The 20,484-nt window shown below is 59.4% G+C and overlaps 7 protein-coding genes across 8 annotated transcripts; 3 read left to right on the top strand and 4 right to left on the bottom strand.

The window, feature by feature from the left end:
- Positions 1–1,970: 1,970 nt before the first annotated feature.
- Positions 1,971–5,995, top strand: PKC1_2 (Non-specific serine/threonine protein kinase). Its single transcript, XM_047990048.1, has 8 exons — positions 1,971–2,895; positions 2,945–3,485; positions 3,685–3,807; positions 3,915–4,026; positions 4,096–4,300; positions 4,355–4,510; positions 4,606–5,057; positions 5,109–5,995. Exons 2-8 carry the CDS (start codon positions 3,443–3,445, stop codon positions 5,605–5,607), a joined length of 1,590 nt encoding a protein of 529 aa, XP_047846054.1. The 5' UTR covers positions 1,971–2,895; positions 2,945–3,442; the 3' UTR covers positions 5,608–5,995.
- A 15-nt stretch (positions 5,996–6,010) lies between these two features.
- On the bottom strand, positions 6,011–9,479 carry YAP1 (DNA-binding transcription factor yap1). Its single transcript, XM_047990047.1, has 2 exons — positions 8,340–9,479; positions 6,011–8,276 (listed from the first exon to the last, which is right to left on the bottom strand). The coding sequence occupies exons 1-2, from the start codon at positions 8,805–8,807 to the stop codon at positions 6,945–6,947; spliced, it is 1,800 nt and encodes a 599-aa protein (XP_047846053.1). The 5' UTR covers positions 8,808–9,479; the 3' UTR covers positions 6,011–6,944.
- A 1,613-nt stretch (positions 9,480–11,092) lies between these two features.
- On the bottom strand, positions 11,093–11,619 carry GRG1_2 (Glucose-repressible protein). The gene is made up of 2 exons (XM_047990046.1): positions 11,404–11,619; positions 11,093–11,340 (listed from the first exon to the last, which is right to left on the bottom strand). Exons 1-2 carry the CDS (start codon positions 11,523–11,525, stop codon positions 11,247–11,249), a joined length of 216 nt encoding a protein of 71 aa, XP_047846052.1. The 5' UTR covers positions 11,526–11,619; the 3' UTR covers positions 11,093–11,246.
- A 1,652-nt stretch (positions 11,620–13,271) lies between these two features.
- Positions 13,272–15,202, top strand: JDV02_008446 (uncharacterized protein). 2 transcript variants are annotated; one of them, XM_047990045.1, is made up of 4 exons: positions 13,272–13,588; positions 13,672–13,902; positions 13,951–14,665; positions 14,717–15,202. In XM_047990045.1, exons 2-4 carry the CDS (start codon positions 13,708–13,710, stop codon positions 15,007–15,009), a joined length of 1,203 nt encoding a protein of 400 aa, XP_047846051.1. In that variant the 5' UTR covers positions 13,272–13,588; positions 13,672–13,707; the 3' UTR covers positions 15,010–15,202. The 2 variants fall into 2 exon arrangements, with proteins under 2 accessions (XP_047846051.1, XP_047846050.1); XM_047990044.1 differs by having other exon boundaries at positions 13,272–14,665.
- On the bottom strand, positions 15,127–16,115 carry TSR2 (rRNA accumulation- protein). The gene is made up of 2 exons (XM_047990043.1): positions 15,875–16,115; positions 15,127–15,783 (listed from the first exon to the last, which is right to left on the bottom strand). The coding sequence occupies exons 1-2, from the start codon at positions 16,077–16,079 to the stop codon at positions 15,200–15,202; spliced, it is 789 nt and encodes a 262-aa protein (XP_047846049.1). The 5' UTR covers positions 16,080–16,115; the 3' UTR covers positions 15,127–15,199.
- Positions 16,116–16,411: 296 nt separating this feature from the next.
- On the top strand, positions 16,412–19,230 carry JDV02_008444 (uncharacterized protein; the record flags this gene model as incomplete). Its single annotated transcript, XM_047990042.1, has 3 exons — positions 16,412–16,564; positions 16,656–17,687; positions 17,740–19,230. The coding sequence occupies exons 1-3, from the start codon at positions 16,493–16,495 to the stop codon at positions 19,228–19,230; spliced, it is 2,595 nt and encodes an 864-aa protein (XP_047846048.1). The 5' UTR covers positions 16,412–16,492.
- A 346-nt stretch (positions 19,231–19,576) lies between these two features.
- MRPL27 (60S ribosomal protein L27, mitochondrial) lies at positions 19,577–19,999 on the bottom strand (the record flags this gene model as incomplete). Its single annotated transcript, XM_047990041.1, has 2 exons — positions 19,577–19,699; positions 19,811–19,999. 2 exons carry the CDS (start codon positions 19,997–19,999, stop codon positions 19,577–19,579), a joined length of 312 nt encoding a protein of 103 aa, XP_047846047.1.
- Positions 20,000–20,484: the final 485 nt, after the last annotated feature.

The raw sequence follows: 20,484 nt of genomic DNA, 5'->3' as shown, positions 1-20,484 counted from the left end.
CATATCAGTGCCGCATGTCAGTGAGCCCAGCTGACGCTGGACGCTGACCGCAGAAGAAACAGATGCCAGCTTCGGCCGCATATCTAGGGGTTGTAGGGACGACGGGGGTCACCAAACAGGACAAGCCTATGGCTTGCGGTGCGGTACGGGGCTAGCTGTACACTGGGTGCTCGCAGCCGAACATTGATTAGATGAAGCAGTATCGCTTCGAGACGACATGACGACTAAGCACGACGACCAGGTCAAGGGGCGCTGACGAACCTCGGGAGCCAACCGCCAGTCTAAAAGCAAGGTGAACTTGTCTGACTCTGCGGTTTCGGGACGTTTGCGCTTGTAGCGCGTGTTTGCCGTCATCTCCACATCCGCCGTCTTGACTGGATCCCTGGGCCAAGCCACCGCCCAGACCGCTCCGGCCACGCCGAAGCCCATTACTCCACACATGCCCGCTGCTCCGGCAGGCCGGACGAGACAAGTGCTGAGCACTAGCATCACGGATCAGTTTGTCGCCGCAAAAATGAGGACCTGTTGCGGTGTTTGGAATGGTGGGCGGGCCCGCGAGTTGGCGGTCTGGTGAGATATGCCACGAGTCGATGTTGCGGCAAACTCGAGCGATTGCCTGGCGTCATGTGCCGGACCGACCAGACAGACACGCCGCTGACGCTTGAGTAATGGGTCTATTCTCACGGTCTGGTCAAGACCTTATCACTGGCTTGGAGCCGGCTACAACCATGACGCAGATCTACTTTGTATAAGCAGGACACATGGGCCGCGTTTGCCTAGTTGCTTAACGGGACTCCAGGATGGAAGCGAAACGGCGTTGGGGCACTGCAAGTCACGGAGTGAACCGTCTCCTCGCTCTCGAACCGGAGCATCGTCATTACTCGTAGCTACACTACTGTACTTCGTACATACGTGTGAATTGTCAGAACCAACATGGAGGGCTTGCCACGTGAGGTCGGCTGTCAACGCGAAGGGTACAGATCGCGGGACCAACGACTTGCACTGGCTGGCTGGTCGCTGGAGATAGGGTTTTGCCATGGTACGACCATGGGGCCAACGGCAACGGGTTGTTGGAGAAGATGGGAAAGCTGGCGGATGGCCACCCCATGGCAGGCTGGATCGCGCAACCGACGCTTGTGAGATTCCCACCACGCTAACACACTCACTCAGCGCATCGGGCGGCGACACCACCCACAGGAGAGCAGCCAAAATGGTGGGCCACGCCCCTCTCGCGTGGGAGCGTGGGTCCCTGTCCGGGCGGCGTTTTCCAAGGCAAGCTTGGCAAGCAAGAGGGCCAGGCAAAGCGCGCAGTGGCTGGCCCAGCGGGGGGGGAAGGGGGCATGGGGGGGGGGTCCTGGGGGGGGTCCCTGGCCTGGCCGCCTGGCGCCGCCAGGAGGGTTTGCGTGCATTCGTGGCGAGCATGGGTGGGTGCGTGGTGGTGGTGGAGGTGGTGCTGGAAGTGGCTTCCCGGGTTCCAGTCGACGTCGAGATGGGGCGCCGGCGTTCGGTGCAGCTGCCCACGAGGGACGGGCGGCGAGCCACGCACCGGGCGAATGAGATGCATGTGAGCGTGGTGGATGCGATGCGATGCGCCGACGCCAGCGAGCGGGGAGGGGTGGGCGGTGGCCCCTATGCCTACCTACGGTAGGTGGCCTACGTGCAGCGGCCGCCGCCACACGTAGGTCGTCAGGCACGACATGCATGGCTCTGCGTGCGCGGGCAACCTCAATGGCAGAACCTCCCTGTGAGTGACAGGAGACGGACGGGCCCAGCGAGACGCTGCAGCTCCACTGGGCGAGTGAGGTGGATTGGTTGGGACTGGATGACGCCTGCTGGAGACGGAACTGCCAACAGCGGTCGCTAACACTGTCTGGGCAGAGGGAACGGAGGAACCTGGAACCTTACAGAGGGGAAGGAAGATACATGTTGGGGGAGTGTGCCCTGACGGCAGCCCATGAATGAGCCCGCCCTTACAATTACCGCCTGCCATGGCCCGCCACTTGGGCGGCACCTGGCCTTCACCTCAATCACCCGCCCACCGCGTGCGTCTTCACCCGTACCTCTCTACCTCCTAGGCTCTCTCGTAAGGTAAGGAAGGGGAATGCGAGACGACCTGCAACGTGCCGACCTCAATGAACAAACACCTCCAGGCTGCCCCTGGTTCTCGGTGCCGTCAGGACCTTCCTTACCTCTCCCGCACCCGTCCAACCCAGCCAGGTTCGTCGGCCTCGTCGTCTCCAATCCACCGTTATCCAGGGCCTTTCTGCCTACATCAGGTACCTTGATACTTCGTGTACCTGCCTTCGTACCTACCTTAGGTACCGTTAGCAGGGTCGCCTTTTCGTTGATAATTGAGTTGCCTCGCCCGTCTGCCCTGGGTATGGATGGATCCCATCCCCGTCCCGTCACGCAGTCGCTCGCACCCAACTTCCCCCAACGCCCGCCGCCTGCATTCGCCAGCCGACCGGGCCTGAATCTTGCGTCCTGACTCCTGCATCTGCGCCTCGTCTCTTCCTCCCTGCGTCGCCGACAGTCGGAGGTAAACAGCACAAAACGCAGACGACGACTACAACGCAGCAGCAGCAGCAGCAGCAGCCACCAGCAGTAGCCCGCGCCCGTCTGCCCACCCTCCGGGCACTGACTTAGTAACTACTGACTGACACGAGCCACCCCGTCCGTCTCATCCACTGGCCGCCCCCCCCCCCCTCCCCTGTTGCCCTCTCCCCATCTCAGTGTCCCTCAGGGCCCTGCACGGCAAATCTCCCAGTCCCGGACCCGGCCTCATCAACTCTGGTCGTTTCCCCTTCGACTTTGCCTCTAGCTGGCCCCGTTTCCCTTCGAGCACTAAATTTCCTTCCTTGGCTGGAGCGACTGCGTCGTCCACCAAGTAAATTGGTACTACCACCTACATCAACCTGACCCTGCCAAGGTCGCTAATCGCCAGCCTACCGTCCTTTCTCACTGCACGCCAGCATCGTCATTATCCTCCACCTCCACCTCATCCCGCGCCCGTCTTCGCACGACTTGCCACCCTCCGCCGTCCCTCCGCTCACGCCGCTCCGCCTCTCGTGTCGAGTCCATTCCGCTCGACGGCCATCCGTGGCCTCAGGTTCTTGACTCGCTGCGCAATTGCGCTGCGTCCGTCGCCGAGGATCACTCGTCCGGATTCGACCTCCTGCCCGGGCCTCCAGCCCCTCTCGCACCGTCAGCGACGTCGTGGAACTCCAGCGTGCTGCCTCTAGACCACCCCCGTACGCCGTTCACGCACCCCGCGAGCGCCTCCCGGCTTGGGACACGATAGGGAACGGATTGCACTCCCGGCGCCTTCTGTAAAAAGCGAAGCACCCCGCCAACCCACCCGGCTCGTCGACCAGCATGCTTCTTGGCCTCTGTCCGCGATAAACTCCCCCCATTTCGCCCAGCGACTCTTGCCGTCGGTATCATGGGCAACGGCCAAGGAAAGCCCGTCGACCTCACTGGTGAAGGTACGTTTAACCTCATGCACTTTGCCTCGCGTGGCTTGGGTTGGCCCTTGACGGCCGACTCGCGAAGGCACATCTTCGCCAACTTCACGATAAACCCGCACGTGCATTTGTCGCGAGCCTTCGTCCCCTTCCCTCGGGCCCCACCTCTGAACGGGCCGTGCGACACGACAAGAGTGCTAATCGTGGGCTCTTCGTCCAGTAAACCTCAATCACTTCCGCCTCTTGAGAGTCGTCGGTCGCGGGGCTTTTGGCAAAGTACGCATTGTCGAGCGCAAGGACACCAACTTGTCCTTCGCGCTCAAGTACATCCGCAAAGATGAAGGTATGCCTTGCCTCTCTGGACACGGCGCACTAGGGCAGCGGGCCGCGTGCTCCTCGGTGTACGAGGTTCCTGCCGAGGATATGCAGTGCTGATGCGAGGCAAAACAGTCGTCAAATCCGAGAGCGTGCGCAACATCATCCGCGAACGACGGATGCTTGAGCACGTAAATCACCCTTTCATTTGCAACTTGCGGTACAGTTTCCAGGATATCGAGTACATGTGCGCCTCTCCCGCTCCCGCTCCTTCGAGCGACGTCGACATTAGCGATGGCTGAAACTTGTGTTACAGGTACCTGGTGGTTGATCTCATGAGTGGCGGCGATCTCCGATTCCACATATCGAGGAAGACCTTCACAGAAGAGGCTGTGCGCTTCTGGATCGCCGAGCTCGGCTGCGCCTTGCGGTACATTCACGGTCAAGGCATCATTCATCGCGATGTCAAGCCCGACAATGTTCTGCTCGACGCAGACGGTCATGTCCACTTGACGGACTTTGTGAGTGCCTTAGGCCCCCCGCCCCTCTAATTTCGCCTCCTCTAATGTCCGCAGAATGTCGCATCCGATATTATCCCGGGCAGGATTCTTACCAGCAAGTCCGGCACCTTGGCATACCTGGCTCCGGAAGTGTACTCAGGGAAAGGATATGATGTCCGAGCAGACTGGTGGTCTCTCGGCGTCCTGTTCTACGAGTGTATTTACAACAAGGTGCGTCAGAGCGGCTCGGGGTGCTCGCGGCAGTGCACTATCCAGCCTATTTCTGCTGGGCAGTATGATGGACTTTTGGTGCTAATTGTATGCAGCGTCCATTCGACGGCAACAGCGAGTCAACGTTGAGCCAGCAGATCTTGACGACGTTCCCCAAGTACCCGGTCACGCAACCCCCAGTCTCGCTGACTTGCCTATACGCCATCCGCGCCGCCCTAGACCCCAATCCGCAGACCCGACTGGGATCTACGTGGGAAAGTTTCATCTACAATGACTTCTTCAAGGAATTCGACTTCGATCTGTTGGAGCAAAAACGTTTCGAGCCGATCTTCGTCCCCTCGTCTGATAAGACCAATTTTGATGCGACTTACGACCTGGAAGAACTATTGCTGGAGGAAGCTCCCCTTGAGGCTCGCGCTCGGAGACAAAAACCTCGCGAGCGCTTAAAAGAGGATGCGACAGATCAGGAAATTCGAGAGGACGAGCTATATCGGATGATTGAGAAGGACTTCCGGCCATTCGATTACACTGTTGCCGCGTACAAAAAGTACGTCACTAGCTCAGACCGCTTCGGGGCTCTGGCTGACTCGTCTTCCAGGATCACGGAGGCTACTCAAGGCCTCACGCCGAGCCCTGGTCAGACTGATACCGTCAACAATGGACCACAGGCGCTAACAACCGACACGGCAACCCCTATACCCGCGAGGAGCGACGGGAACCAGACCTTCCAGTCCCCGCCGTTGGATCGCGGCTCCAACATCGACAGCAGCAACAAGAGCCGACCGTCCAGGCCTGCCCCGCCGCCCCCGCAGTATCAGAGCCAGTATCTGTCGCGCCAGCTGCCACCTACCAGCAACCGCATTACGAGCCCAACAGGCGGCGTCCAGGTAACTCTGGATGGCGGCGGCAGCTGGTCAGAGCTAGCACGTCAGGATGCCACTCTACCAACCGACGCTGCCACTGCGGCTGATCCCAAGAACGAAGGCTCTGGGGGCATGTTTGGATTCTTGAAGAGCAAAAAGGGGCGCAACAACAGTCCGAAACCCAAAGAGCGGGGCGTTCTCGGCAAGGAGGGTGCGAGAGTCGTCATCAGCTAGCGGACCTGGGACAGGAGGACCATCAGCACGGTCTGTCGCTGGATGTAGAAAGCACCGAAATCAACCAGGCTGGGCAGCCACGAGAATGAGCTGGAGTGACGGATTTTCAACAACATTGGTAATGAGAGCATAGCCGCGACGACTGGGATATCATCGCGAGACACAGGGACACCGGCCCAAGCGGTGTGTGTATATGAAGACGGAGGCGACGGCCATACCATACTCGGCACCGCACGCCCGAGCTGCACCTGCTTGTCGCAGATGTGGGACAAAGTTTGCATTTTGGATATGGCGCCACTGCATATAGTATCTTTTACTGCTGCCGGGCATATAGGGCACGAGCAGCCATCACGGCCAGCGAATGGACACATTGGGTTTGATAAGTGCAAGAGTGTTGGGCAACGTCTGCAGGTCGACACGTTCCTTGTCTACGTATCATGCATGTATGCATGGCATACTGCTCCTCATCCTCCGTGTGTATGTACGTCCGAGGTGAAAATGAGGTCTCCAAGTCCCCTCTCTCTCCCCTTTCCTCCCCACCTTTCCCTGTCGAGCTGCACTGGACCCATGGTGCAGCTCTCCCTGCGTGCCCCAGATAGAGAGCGTGCGGCAGGGTAGGGGTGGATTGGGGGCCAAGGGAGAGGAGAACCACGGCGACGCAAGGGTTGTGACTCCCACCTCGGGCTCACGGGTACGTATGCATGTATGTATGCATGTATGTACGTATGTATGTATGGGCATGCACGAGGCGCGGCGGTTTGACACGAAATCGCGGCAGGCAAGCCCCCCTTCTCTTCTTTGGTACACTGGCATGTGTGGAGATGGGATGCTGACAAGAGTTCCCGCCTTGAATTTGACCTCGTTGGTCCCTGATGTACACCGAATATGCTCCCGCAACGCGACAAAAAAACAGCGCAGCGCCCAAGAGAATAGCAAAGAAGAGGCTGCGGTTGTCAACCAGATCGTCGTGTCCAGCAGCACGCCCGCGCGACCACCGTTTGATCATGGTTCCTCACGCACTGTTGTCCACGAGGACCGGGTGCAGAATGAGTACTTAGAAAAAAGAGGTCCAGAGGAGGGAGCGGGCGGGGAAGTCGGGCTCTCGGTCGACGGTAGGGACACAATGAGTCTTCCCAGGCCCAGACCCACGAATGCTGGACAAAGAAGACAGAAAAATAAGAGCAATGCGCCACGTTCCATCCTTCTGATGCTTCAACGCCGTCATCCTTCTTTCGTTTTCCGTTGCCTCCCCCGCACATCCAACCAGACAAGACGTCAAGACTCCGCCCTTAGAATACACCGTCAAGCACATCACCGCATGGAACGCCGTTTCTGCTTCACGGCATGGAAACCCCGTTGGGTTGTTCCTGCTTGACGGAAATACCCAGGGTGTTGGCGACGCAGTCGGTGGATACGTCTTTGCCCATGTACTTCCTGAGAATGGTGTCGAAGTCCTTTTCGCCCACCACCGGGCCGCTGCCCGAGCACTTGGCCTTCTTGGTGAGCTCCGAGCAGAGCCCGTCCAAGTCAAACTCGCCACTCTGGGCCTTGGGGCAGTCCTGCAATTTCTCCCTGTCACTGCGTGTCAGTGGCCTAGTCGGGTCAACATCTACCGGCAAGCTGTCGTACCAAATCTGATTGCAGTTCATGTTGCTCTTTGGGGGCTCATCGTCCAGCGAGTTCTGCTGGGCATCGATCTCGTCAATGAGGTTCTTCTTCGGTGCCGTCTTGGTCGTCGCAGGCATGTTGTACGGCGTGAAGAAGTCTGCGTTGAAAGCGTCGCTGAAGAAGTCATCGAGGTTGGGGTTAGCCAGGATGTTGTCCTGCGGCTCGCGGTAGTCACCGAATAGCTGAGGGTCGAAGTGGCCGCCATTCTGGTTGGCAAGCCAGTCAAAGCTAGGGCTTCCGATGTCCACGTTGGCAAACTGAGCAAATGGCTGGTCGCCACTCGTAGTGGACGCGGCCTGCTGCTCCTCGCCAATAGTGGTCAGCGTCTCCAAAGGCTTGAAGCCCATCGGAGACTGATTTGACGGCTCTGGGGACGTGCCACATGATGAGCTCGGCCCAGCGTTCGAGTTGGATGAGGCCGAAGGAGAGCTCGTGGCGCCACCCCCGCCCCCGCCGAAGCTGAGATGTGCCGACTCCAGGCTCGCTCTTGAGCCCGTCCGGTGCGAGCTGGTCATGGAGGGGGTGAAGATGCCAGAGAAATTGGCAAGTTCGTCATGCATTGACTGTTGAGCCGACTGCGGCGACCTGCTATCGTTGCTCTGGCTGCGGGCGGGGCTAGCCGTCTGTCCGTCCTGTGGCGGGCTGATTGGCTGCGACGGCTGCGTTTGTCGTTTGGCGACAGGAGGACCCGGGAGGGCGCCGAACTTGGGGAACTCAAACTGGAAGCTGACATCACTCAAGTTGTTGAGAGCTGCGCTTCCAAAGGGCACCTTCTCGCGGGGTACCGGCTGCTTGACGTTGGACATGACGGCGAGCCGCTGCTTGTACTGGTTGAGCTCAGACGTGATGCGGTCCACCTGCGCTCGGAGCTTGGAGTTCTCGTGGTTTGCCTCTTCCGATGCCTTCTCCAGCTCCTCCACCTTGGTCTCGAGGTCCTTGAGGTGCTTTTCCTTGCGCTCCCTGAATGCGCGCTGCGCCGCTCGGTTTTGAGCCTTGCGCTTCTGTGACGCCGAAACGTTAGGAGTGGGACGAGACCAAAGGTTGTCTGCTACGACTGGACTTACTGAAGTAGGCTCGGATGTGAGCGGCTTTCGGCCGGGCTTCTTGGGAGCCTTGTCGTTGCTCTCGCGACGCTTGGAATCGTTGCCCGGACTAGTATCACCCTCCTCATCGTCCGGATGGCTTCTCTTCTCGTTGGACTCGTTCTCGGTTGAATCAGTCCCGGCGGTGCCGGGCACGTCCCCAATCATCTGAGGCTGGTCGCCGCCCGCAAAGGAAAAGTCGAAGCTCGAGTCGCCAAAGTCGTAATCATAGTTGTCCAGGTAGGGGCTCTCCTGGAAGCCGCTAGTATCCAGATTTTGCATTGGGGAGCCTTTGAAGGAGTTAGGGGACAGCGAGAGACCATTTGAGGCCGCTGGGGCCGGCTTTTGCGGATTGTTGGCGTTGAGGGCAGCAAAGAGCAGGTTCTGCTGGTGCGGGGTCAGGAAGAAGTTTGGCGGCAGCGAGCCACCTCCATCGCCCGTCGAAGCCATGTGTGCGAGCTGGCGTGGGAGGCGGAAGAGGCCAAATAGTAGAGGCAGTCCAGATGGCAGTCAAGAGGGTCGCGCAGGAAGGGACAGTAACGAAATGTCGAGGCGCAGCGCGAGAATGGTGAAGTGGCAATGTCGTCACGGCAGGGCGCCAACGACAACGGTGGCGGGTGGTCCGTGAAGGGTGGGACGAGGAATGCTGGTGGTTTGTCACGTCGCCTAAGCCGACGAACAGACGAACGTCTGATGCTCGGGTGAAGCGGCAGCAATAAAATCAAGGGACAGCTCCGAAAGCCAGACGGCGTCAAGCGTTGACAGGAACGCGATGGTTGACCCGGGGGGGCGAGGACGGGGTTGGGGAGGAGGAGGCGACGGGGGCGCTGACGCACTTCAGGGTCCTTGGCCAGCGAGCAGTCTACCTTGCCGGGGCTGGAGAGGCGAGACGTTGCAGGAGGAAGAAAAGTTGGTGCCTGAGTCACGAAGAAATGAGAAAGGACAGCTTCTAGTCGGTTCCGCCGCCGGTTCCAAGGGTTGTCTGTCAAGGAGCCAGATGAAAGTTACGGTTTCAGCAGTCAGATCGCCTGTGGCGGCGGGGGACACAGCGGGCGGGAAGGGAGGATGGCGATGGCATGAGAGCGAAAGGTGCATTTGTAAGCTGTAAAAAGGCGAAGAGCCTGGGACGGCGGGGCAGACACAGTGCATTGGATGCCGCACATGGAGCGGCGCAACGCAACGGTCGCAGGATCTGGGCGGCGTGCGCCTGTGGGTAGGTGGGTACGTTAGTACCTCATGCCTTGCCTACCTTCCCTGCCTCGATCAAGTACCTCAGTACCCGTCTTCACCCTCCACTGCCAGGATGCCAGGACAGAAGCGCGCCCAGTGGAAGTGCCCAGCGGAGGGAGGCCCCCACGGCCCAGCGCCTGCTCAGGCATCTGCCAGCGAGGGAGCGCACAGAGCCGCTCCGCCATTGGTCGCAGAGGCTCCGGCCAAGGGCACTCGGCGGGCCCGGTGCGGCTAGAGTGGATGACTCGAGGGGGTCGAGACCTGCTACCCAACGTACAGGGCTGCAGATGGGTGCCGTCTGCACCGCATCGAACACAGCACAGTACGGGGCGGCCATCAAACGCACTGAGCCGTCCAACAGGCCCGGGACGCGAGCCTCTTAAAACACCCGTGCGCCCACGCCGGGTCCCTGCCCGTCTTTGCCGACCCGTTTGTTGCCGGTCCCGTCTGTTGTCGGCTCCTTGTTGGAACCGTCCCTGGCGGTGGCGATTGGAAGCCACCCCAGCCCAGCTCGTCTTCGGTCGCAAGAGCTGCCGCGCAGATACCCTTCTCATCGCCTCGGTGCTCTCCATCTTTGCCATCTTGTCAGCACTCGAATCCTCGCTCCTCTCCGCTGACGGGGTGCGTGCTGCGCCCTCTCGCCTACCCGCGTCCGCCCGTAAGCCGGCATAATTCGTCGTGGGCTCGTGGCAAAGGCCGAGCGAGCCAAGCCAGCGTTTTGGGGCAAGGTGGCAGGTTCCCATTCCACAAGCGCCGTTAACTGCCGCAAGTCACTCGGCGTGGCCGCGTCGCAGCGCGATACATATCTCATGATAGCGCCGCGTTATCGCCGAAGCCATGCCCCGCCTGAATCTTCCCGCCACCTCTGCATCGCGGACCTCGCCTCCGGGTTTCCGCCTGTGACAGCGTGGGCGCAATGGCACGAGTTGTTGGACAGCCTTATCGACAGGGCTGCAAGCTGAGTTATACCAAGTGCGCGCCCCTGGTGTCTCCCCTGAGTATCCGCGCGTTTCTATAACGAAACACTTGATGCTCGCCACTCTCTACCTGCGATGCAGACAAAATGGCCTCTTTGCCATGGCGACTTTGCCGATTCGTAGCGCGGCGATCTGGTGGTTGTGGCTTAGCCATGAGGCAACGTACAGCCGCACATGGGCTTCTTTCAATATCTGGTGATGCGCAAACTGTCGCAAGCTACCAAGTATGCTACTTCGGATGTTGAGTGGCCAAAATTTGTGCCTGCCAGGGACCGTCATGGCGCCATTGGACAATCGACCCCAACCTGGCGAACCACCAAGAATCGATTTGACAGCTTGGTTGTACTAGTCGAGGAGACGCCTCTATCCATATTTCTCCAACTTGGCACAGTTAGAGGCTCTCAACCCTGCCAAATAAAAGCAGTCTGATGGCAACAATGGCGAATGCTGTGCAACAATTCGGCGACAGAACATCATTGACTCTATACATGGCTCATGATCGTTTGGCAAAATTTGGCTGGCGTCGCGCACCACATCACACCATTTCATGGGATGTGTTTTACACTTCCATTAATTTGTGATAATATCTAGGGTATACATGTGACGGATCCGACCGCGGTCTTGGACCGTTTCCGATCGCCAAACTCCATGCCTAATCGCTGGCTTCGACGTAGTATGGCACTTAGGCCTTGGCGTACTGCTTGTGGGCCTCAGCCTTGTTCTCGTGGGTGGTCTGGTCGACCTTGTCGCCAACGGCGTCCTTGGCGGCAGACAGGCTGTGAAGATATTAGAACGGGCTTCACTTCTCGACATTGTTTCTCGCGGGGTCCGTCTCTTACCGAGTGCCGACGTTGACGTTGCTGTCCTTGGCGACCTCCTTGTTGGCCTCCTTGCTGGCACCAGAGGCGGCGCCCTGGATGGTCTCAGAGACGTAGTTGATGGCCTGCTTGGCACTCTCCATTGTGAACGTGTGGTTGAGTAGACTGGAAGGTCTTGAAGTGTGTTTGAGTGTATTGTAGTTGTTGTGATGAAGATGAGGATGATGGTAATGAGGTGAGATCAAGTCTTGAACGTGGGAGAGTCGGATCTTTATATAGACGAGATCGAGATCGTGGAATGGCACACTCCATCGCGACAGGAGGCATCCCAGCCACAAGGGGCAGGCCCCAAGCCCAAGTGGTCCCACGTGAAGTCGTCGTCCTTGTCTTGAGCGCCACACTGCGCATCGCGCAAAGGGAGAGGCAAACCTACGTCACCGCCCGACCCCGCGGCCACTGGAGGTGGCTCAGGTGGGGCTCGGTGGCCGTGCAGGGGTTCTCCGAACCACCACGATGACGACATTGGCGGCTCCGGTCGCCGGTCTCAACAGTCGCCAACGATTTCCGACTGGCCCTTTGACAGTACCGGCGAGCCTGCAGCGCCCCGTGCGCCGCAAATAAACTTCACCTGCCGGGGCTCCTCTTGCCGTGGCTTGCCCCGGTTGAAACCGTACCGGGTGGACATCTGCACGAAGGCCTTGGTGTGCTGAGATGCTGTCGCGACTACGTACCACGGATCGTGGGCCTCAACGTCCCGTTGGCAGTGGATGCGTGATGACGACATGGCTTCTCTTGTGACATCCAACTAGTTTGCTCGTCGTTCAATGTTTTACATCGCGGGGTTGCTACGTGCCGTGAGCCCCGTTTATGTTGAGACCCATGACCGCTCGAGATGATGCGCGCCTGCTTTCGGGCTTGACTTCCATCGTGCCCGCGAGGAGGTAGTGTGGTCCCTTCGAAAAGTTGACATGTTCGATCGACGCCTACCGACGGACATGTGCCCAATCGACTGCTATACATTATCAGCTCACCTGAGAGCTTCGCGCCTGCGCTTAGGTTGCATAGTCACCTATCCAACTCTATGGTACCAGTGACAACCCGAACCGGGTTTGCCCAAGTAATGGATCCCCCGACTGCGCATCGCGGGCCGCCCCAAGTGGACTCGGAACGTTCTGGACTTGATGATGGTCTCTCTAGCAGTGCTCGGCACGTCTCAGAGGCGGGCGCGATGGACATCGCTTCGTAGTTCGTTGAGTCTCGTTCCCGTAACGTTGAGACTCGCATGTGGCCTGATTCCCCCCAGACTTGGCAGAGCTAGTCCGAATAGGCGCTGGGTCAGGACGGGCTGATGGACGCCTCGCGGTGATTCGTTCTCGGCGGTCAGGCACCCGATGAGCATGGCTGCACCTCAGCGTCCCTCATCGAGACGCATGAGCGAATTGCAAGCTTGACTTGACCTTGGAATGCAAGCTTCACATGTCAGGGCCATCGGCGACTGGTCATCCCCGACAACTCCTTTGACCCATGATGAATAGCGAGTAGCCCGGGACGAGTGTTCGGCCCTTTGGCCGGGCAGCCCGTGGCCAAGTCGCCGTTGTCTGTGCTCGCCCTTTGCAAGACCCTGGCCGCTAGTGTCCCGAGGAACCGATTTGACAGTCGGGATCGCCCAGACGGTGCCTTGCAGGGCCAAGGTGGAGGGCTTTCGTCGACCAAACGTACCTTCCAACTACTGTAAAGTAAGGATTATGTAGGTAGTAAGTTTAAGTTGAGCCACACATTTCAATCGCCAGTATTGTTTACAGGGGATTCCGGGGAATTCCTGAGTTCAAAGAGCCGCAAATCGCGCGGTGCGGGAATGTGATCGTCGAGCCCAGTGTCCTCAGGTTCGACCAAGTCGCTTTTTGCGGACGGCTCAGGATATGTGACATGTGCCCATTGCCAGTCCAATACCATACCACTTTTACAAAGTATCGCAAGCATAGCTCCAGCTAAATCAAGCCGCGTTCGCGCCGTGCCCGGAAGTTTTTTTTTTTTGGGTGATGAATTGGACGGCATGCGTCAGGAGGCGATGATTTCGGCAGCCGCGAAATGACGTCGCGACTCCGGATCACGTGAGCGACACCGTGGTCAGTGCGCGCCCCACCGGCTCTCAGCGCCCAGTGCAGCTCAGGAGGCGGACGAATGCGGGTAGGACTTGGGAGCTCTCGTCAGTGCAAGCACTTCGCGGCCTGGAGCTGGATCCTGCGCCGAGACACTCCTGCGTCTGACTGGCATTCATAAACCACCTAGATACCACTGCCGCGGCCGACGCTCGGCTCCGGAGCAATGGATCTCGCCTACGCGTACATCCCAGAGACCGCGTCAGCCCAAGAACCAAACGACTCTGCCGTGGCCCCCAAGCAAGACCGGGAGCAGCAGTCATCATCACTGGAGACTGACATCCAAGATGCCTACAAGGCCATCTCGTCCAGCGCATGGGGCATGAAAATTGGTGGCTTCTTCGGCAACGTCGTCAAACAGGTAGCTAGCTCTGGTGATACGAGCTTTCCCCACGTCTGACGTGCACAGGGCGAGTCGGTTTATACGCAGGCTCAGAAAGAGCTCGCCGAAGTATCGGAAGATGCGACCAAGGGTTTCACCGACTTGCGCGAATCGATTATGAGCCGGACACGAGCGCTCTCCATCAACACCTCGGCGCCAGGCGAAGCTCCCAAGGACGGCGAAGACAACCAGGCTACCCCGACCAAGACAAGGGCCGGCCCGTCCGAGGACGTCGCACATGAATCGGAGACCGTCCTCTCACGACTTAGGGCAGAGGCTGCCAAGCGAATCAAAGATCTTCAAAAGGCGGAGGACGCTGCCGATGAAGCGCTTCTCCGGTTCGGCAGCAACGTCCGCGATTTCCTCCGCGATGCCATCAGCGTTGCGCCGCCAGATGAGTCTGAGCAAGGCAGCACCGTATTGTTTGAGAGTCGCGATGCGCAAGGCAAGCGCGTGATCCACACGTCGCGCTTTGACGCGCAGCTTCATGTGATCCACACGGCAGTCGAAGGCTTTGCCAAGGATCCATCAGGCGCTGAATACGAAGCGTTTGTGAAGGACTTTGATATCGATAGCAAGACGGACGACATCAGCACCGACCTGGCCAAGTATCCTGAGTTGCGGACCACGATGGAGAAGCTGGTACCGGACCAGGTTTCCTACCCCGACTTTTGGAAGAGATATTACTTCTTGCGTCATGGCATTGAAACGGCCGAGTCGCGACGGAGAGATCTCCTCAAGGGTGCGTAAAGTGAGATTTTCATACACATAAATGTAGCTGACACACTCCCAGCGGCGGAAGCCGAGGAGGATGTTGGATGGGGCGATTCCGACGACGAGACCGACCTCGGCAAGGACGCTCCCATGAAACGAGCAATATCGGCCACCTCTTCCACTACCCTCCAGCCCAAGGCGGAGGGCCTGCTCAAGCCAGCCGAATCACGAAAGTCGAACGACGAAAAGTCTCAAGCGGATAGCGAAGCGAGTTACGACGTCGTTGGCGCTGCATCAGGCAAGACGAGCCAGGCTCCAAATAGTCCCAAGGAAGCCAGGAAGGACGATGACAGCGATGACGACTGGGAGTGAATGCTGTCGTGGCGAGTAATTTTGGGAGGCGCGTTTCACATGGGTAGCTCGGCGTTTGGTTTACTTGCTCTGGCTGAACGATGCCGCTTAACGGGAAGGAAGTGTCTGTGTCTTGGGGTTGGGTATCAACAAGGGGCGGCGCCGTCAGCCCGCGAGGCGCACGCCCAGGATCTATTATTTTGTACGCCATCTACCTCTTCTTTTTCGTGACCATTGTGAAGCCATCCTCGTCTACTTGCGGCTCGGGCTTCTCCTTGGGCGCCGATGCCACGGCAGGTGCATCGTCCATGTCCACGTCGTCGTCATCACCCGAGTCGTCGGACTCCCAGTCGGTGTCCTGGTCCGCATCTTGGGCCTCTCTGAACATCTGGTCCACCCTCTTGCCCTTGAGGTTTGTGAATCTTTCCCTCAGCGCATTCACCTCGTCGAATTGTCCGATAGCGCACTGCGACCGCGCCTTGATGATGTGGCTGGCAATCTCGGCACCAGAGTCGTCGTCCACGTTGACCTCGAACTCGTCAATCATGACCTGCAGCAGCACCGTCTCGACGTCTTCCATGTCAGGCTCGTCAGCCGCGCTGGACTTGGTGGCCGCCTGGCCTGCCGGCGGCGCATCGGTGAACTCGGGGAACAGCTCGACGACAGCGCCCGCGAACCAGTCTCGCTTGTCGGCGGAGTCGGGACCCCCCCAGTTGTTTTGCACGGCGAGGGTCAGGGCTGGCCAGAGGTGGAGGGCGTAGGCGACGCCCTGCTCAAAGTTGGACTGGCGAGTGCCTGTGAGGAGGAGAGAGAGAGAGAGAGAGACGGTGTCAGTATCTGAATTGGTCGCTATCGTCAGAGGGAAAGGGCCAAGGAGCTGACGTACTTGCCGGTGGCAGCTGCGCCGGTTGCGTAGACGAGGCCATCTTCGTGCGTTGTCTAGCTGATGGTGGGGTTGGTAGGCTGGAGGGGCATGCGATGGCTGCTGGACAAAAATTTTGGTGGTTTCCGTACTGGATGGATGCCAGGCAGTGAAGCCCCCGGCAAGGAAATTCAGTGGCTCCAGTAACTAATAGTGGATAGAACCCCATTGGGTAGGACTGCACCGACCAACGCCAGTCGATCCGCGGCGGCGTGCGGGAGCCAACGACAAGCCGGCATGGCCGATACGGTGGGCCGGCCACATGCATCAGGTACTGAAAGGAAGGTATCGCTGTGGGCGGCGGGCGTTGCAGCAGGGATGCATTGATTGGCGAGATGGAGAGCCCTGGTCTCATGCGGCTTCAGGTGCGTGGGCGAGCGCAACGCCGTCCTCGGATTCCGCGAAATGACATCATGAATTGGCGAGACCCCTGGTCTGGGGATCGAGTCCCAACCTAATGCCAACTGCTCAGGAGAACTCTTGAACTCAATCCTAGTCCCGTCCTCGAACGAGAAGCATCCCGCCCTGAGTACGAAGTATGCTGCCTGACCAAACACCCTCCTCGACGACGCCGCCGCCGCAATGACCAAGCTCAACACCACGACGGTCTCTCTGGCCGTCACGCCCACCGTCGTGTCCACGCTGTTCTCACACGTACGTGCCCCGGCATGTCCAACAATGATCCATTGCTGTGCTGCGTCCCGTCCAATTGTCGAGTCAACTCAATTGACCGTTGCGCCTGCAGTATCTCAACCGAGGGCCGCTCAAGCAGCGGCCGACGGCTCATCTGTCGTACGATGAAGGCCTGCACCTGATCCGCTCGTTCCTCGACTATGCTTCGCGCCACACCGTAGAGGAGCTGCAGGCCTTTACGGCTCAGTGGGTGCCGCACCCGCAATGGGTCAAGGTCGACGATGCCACGGTCCCTGACGAGACGCTCTTGCGCGCCGCCGACCTGCTGCGCGAGGAGCTAGGGCCCGACGGCATCCGCCACGTCGGTGGCAAGGAGTGGTGGCACTGGAGGAAGCCCAAGTCGCCTCTGCAGGCCGAATGGATCGAGATGCGCTCCGACGCCAGCGAGCGCAAGAAGAACGGCGACCCGGGCCGGCGCGTCATCATGTACGTGCACGGCGGCGCCTACTTCTTTGGCAGCGTCGACGAGCATCGCTACCAGATGCAGCGGCACGCGCGGAAGCTCAAGGCCCGCGTCTTTGCCCCAAAGTACCGGCTGGCGCCGCAGTTTCCGTTTCCCTGCGGTCTGCAGGACTGTTTGGCCGCGTACCTCCATCTGCTGCAGACGCAGGACCCGAGCACGATTGTGCTGGCCGGAGACTCGGCAGGCGGCGGCATGGTCATGTCGCTGCTGTGTGTGCTGCGGAACCAGGGGATCCCTCTCCCCGCGGGGGGCATCCTCATCAGCCCGTGGGTCGACCTGACGCACTCGTTTCCCAGCGTCGCGGGCGATGCTCCGCTCGATTATATCCCCCAGGCAGGATTCCATCATAAGCCCTCGCGGGCGTGGCCGCCGCCAAACAACGACGATGTCGACATGCTACGCGAGGAGGCAAAGAAGAGATCCAACGGCCAAACTAAGAAGACGCCGGACTCGTCTGAGCTTGAAAGCAAGCAGCAGGCTCCGCTTGTTGTCAAGGACGGCCAGCCGTTGACTCCGGAAGACGAGCAACAGGTCACAAGCGGCGGCATCCACACGGACACGGAAAAGTTCCTCACTGTAAACATCGACGGCGAGCAAGTCACCATCAAGGACCAGATTCAGGTATGTTTTTTAAAGAAGCCCCGGGCGTCTCACACACCGCTGACCTGCTAAGATGTACACGACCAACGCGCTCCTCTCGCATCCCCTTGTTAGCCCTGTCATGCAGCCGACGCTCGGCGGCCTTCCACCACTGCTCGTTATGGTTGGCGGCGGTGAGGTTCTGCGAGATGAACAGATCTACCTGGCGCACAAATGCGCAAACCCAGCCAAGTATGCGCCGCCCGACGAGACCTTGACCGCTCGCGGCCGCGAGCTCCTTCAAAAGTACAAGCCAACAGACGTCCAGCTGCAAGTCTGGGACGACCTTTGCCACGTGGCGCCGACACTCAGCTTTACGCGTCCGGCCAAGTATATGTACCGGTCTGTCGCCCAGTTTGGCGCGTGGGCACTGGCGCGAGCTCAGAAGACGGGCATCGATATCATGGATGACGATGCCATATCCGTGATTACGAGCTGCGGGTCCGATAGTGACATTCCGGACGAGGGCAAGAAGCTGGAGCAAGAGAAGCAAAGAGAACAGTGGGACGCAGCGGCCGCCGGCAAGGTGGGCAAGGCTGGCGACCCGCTGCCGCCGTTTAGGAGACACATGATCCGCCAAAAGGTGACTCGCCACGGCCACGCGGTTCCTTTGGCACCCGAATCGGAGCTTCCGGGCTGCTGCATGGACCCTACCGCGGTGGGTGTCGTCAAGGAAGGGCCGGTCCGGAAGTGGATGAGCGCAAAGAGGCAGTGGGACGTGAGATATTCAGCTGCCAAAGCAAAGGTGCATAAGAAGATGATCAAGGACATGGCCGCCGGCTTCCACGAGTTTGGCCCGGGCGAGCATCCACCGCCATCGGCCTTGGCCGGGCGACGGCGCATCGAGTCCGAGCTTAGGGAGCGCAAGAAGAGGAAGAGTATGGGCCTGGCGCTGTGGTCCCTCTGGGGCTCCAAGCACGATGAGGCGACGGTTTTGCGGGAGCAAAACGCGGATCAGGAACCGGAGACGCTGTCCGTCACCGGCGATGAGGGTCGCGGCGCCCGATCCTTCAATGACATCGAGGCGCAGCAGCCCGCGACCGGCACGGCGCAAAGCAGGAGCCGTTCTCGCCGGCGAACCGTCGTCGACGAGCACCAGACAGAGGATGCCGCCGTGGACGAGAGCACCCCTGTCGCACAGCTTATCAACCAGCGCCGAGAGAAGGAAGCGTCTGGCGCCGGCCTCTTGAGCCCAAACTTCGTGCCTGAGACAGGCGTGGCTGGCAAGCGGCCCTTCATCGACGGCATCGCGCTGCCCTTTAGCCTTAAGAAGGATGCCGAGACGGCGAGCATGATGACGCTTAATTCCGCTGTGACGCCGGGCACCGTCTCCCGCCCCATGAGCCCGACAGGGTCACGGCATGAGGTGTCAGGCAGGCCGGACCCCGATGACGCGATGCGGGCGGAGCAGCTCCTCGCAGGCATCGGCCACCGTCCTGGACTGCAGTCTATTGTGACCACAGACAGCGTGCCCAAAGTTGAGAAGGAGCCGGAGCATAACGGAGACGCCATCGACGCTGCTTGAGCAGATACGTTCACACTGCATTCACATGATACCTAAAGATATCACCTGTACCATCAAGCACATTCCTCTGGGTATGTTCAACATTGTATATCTGTTCCTCGCGAGGTGTAAGCGCTCGTCGCCATTCGGAATATCATGGCCCGCTATATCTCTACTGTTACATTGCGCCGCTGGAGATGGTACAGTCTTGGGTATATACAATCGCAGAGGCTCCCGTGCCAATGCGGATAGACGTGACTCCCATATCGAGTCGCATGCGCATTGGCACGCTGCGCTCGGGTCGATTCGTCGCATTGAGGAGTCTCTCGTCCCATGTCGTCGTCGTATCGTATTGGACAATCGTAGCTCAGTCCACGCCATTGTACCGCTTCCACTGCTCGACGTAGAAATACGGATCCTGTGGGCCCTTGTCCAGTCCCTTGTAGTCGCCCGGCTTGGCCTTGACTTGTCGCGACACAAACGGCGTGAGCTGTTTCCCGCGCCCAATTCGCGTCAGATTTCATGTTTCTCCCGTTGCCGTCGCCATCGCCACCTCGTCTCAAGGCTCCAAGGGATGGGGGGAAAAGAAGAGCGGTCGTACCTTAAAGTCCTTCAGGTCCGGCACGACGTACGTCCGCACTTTGTTCCACTCAATGACGTATCCTCCGTATTTTGTGTGTCGGCCCATGGAGCCCGTGCGGTTGCCCTTGTAGAAGCCGCGTCCGACATCCTTGGTCGTGAGCTTGAGGTGGCGGTACCGGCCCACGGAGAGGGCTTGCGTCGGTCTCATGGTGGGTAGATTTTGGGCGTGGGTCGATTAAACGGGGGGGGGGGGATGGGGAGATGAGGTGAGCGCGCGCGCAGACCCGCGGTTGCGAAGGCGGGAGTGTGGTCGTTGTCGTTGTGATCGGCCGGTGGTGGACTATGTTGGAGCAGGCGGGCGCAATCGCAAGTGTCGCGGGTCTTCGAGGTCGCGGGCGTTGGAAATTTTGGGGGGTCGGATAACACGAGTCGGCTGCCGGCGTTGTTCCGATCCGGAGAGCTGGTCACACCTCAGACGCTGGGGGGCGCGGGTGCGTCCACGGTCCGCCCACGCACTGCTCCACGCATAGAACTGGGGCTTGCCGCCTCGAACATCTTATTAGTAGCCAAGGCGCCCGCAGCTCACTGGGACCAGCTTCAATCAGCAGTATTATGGACGTCAATCCCTCGCTCGAATTTCCTCCGGTCTCTCTATGATACGCCATCGTTGACTTTGGACGTTGCGCAAGCCTG

Source organism: Purpureocillium takamizusanense, chromosome 8 (genome assembly GCF_022605165.1).
Source record: "Purpureocillium takamizusanense chromosome 8, complete sequence".
In the NCBI taxonomy this organism is placed as follows: domain Eukaryota; kingdom Fungi; phylum Ascomycota; class Sordariomycetes; order Hypocreales; family Ophiocordycipitaceae; genus Purpureocillium; species Purpureocillium takamizusanense.
This window is presented reverse-complemented; position numbering and strand designations above follow the sequence as displayed.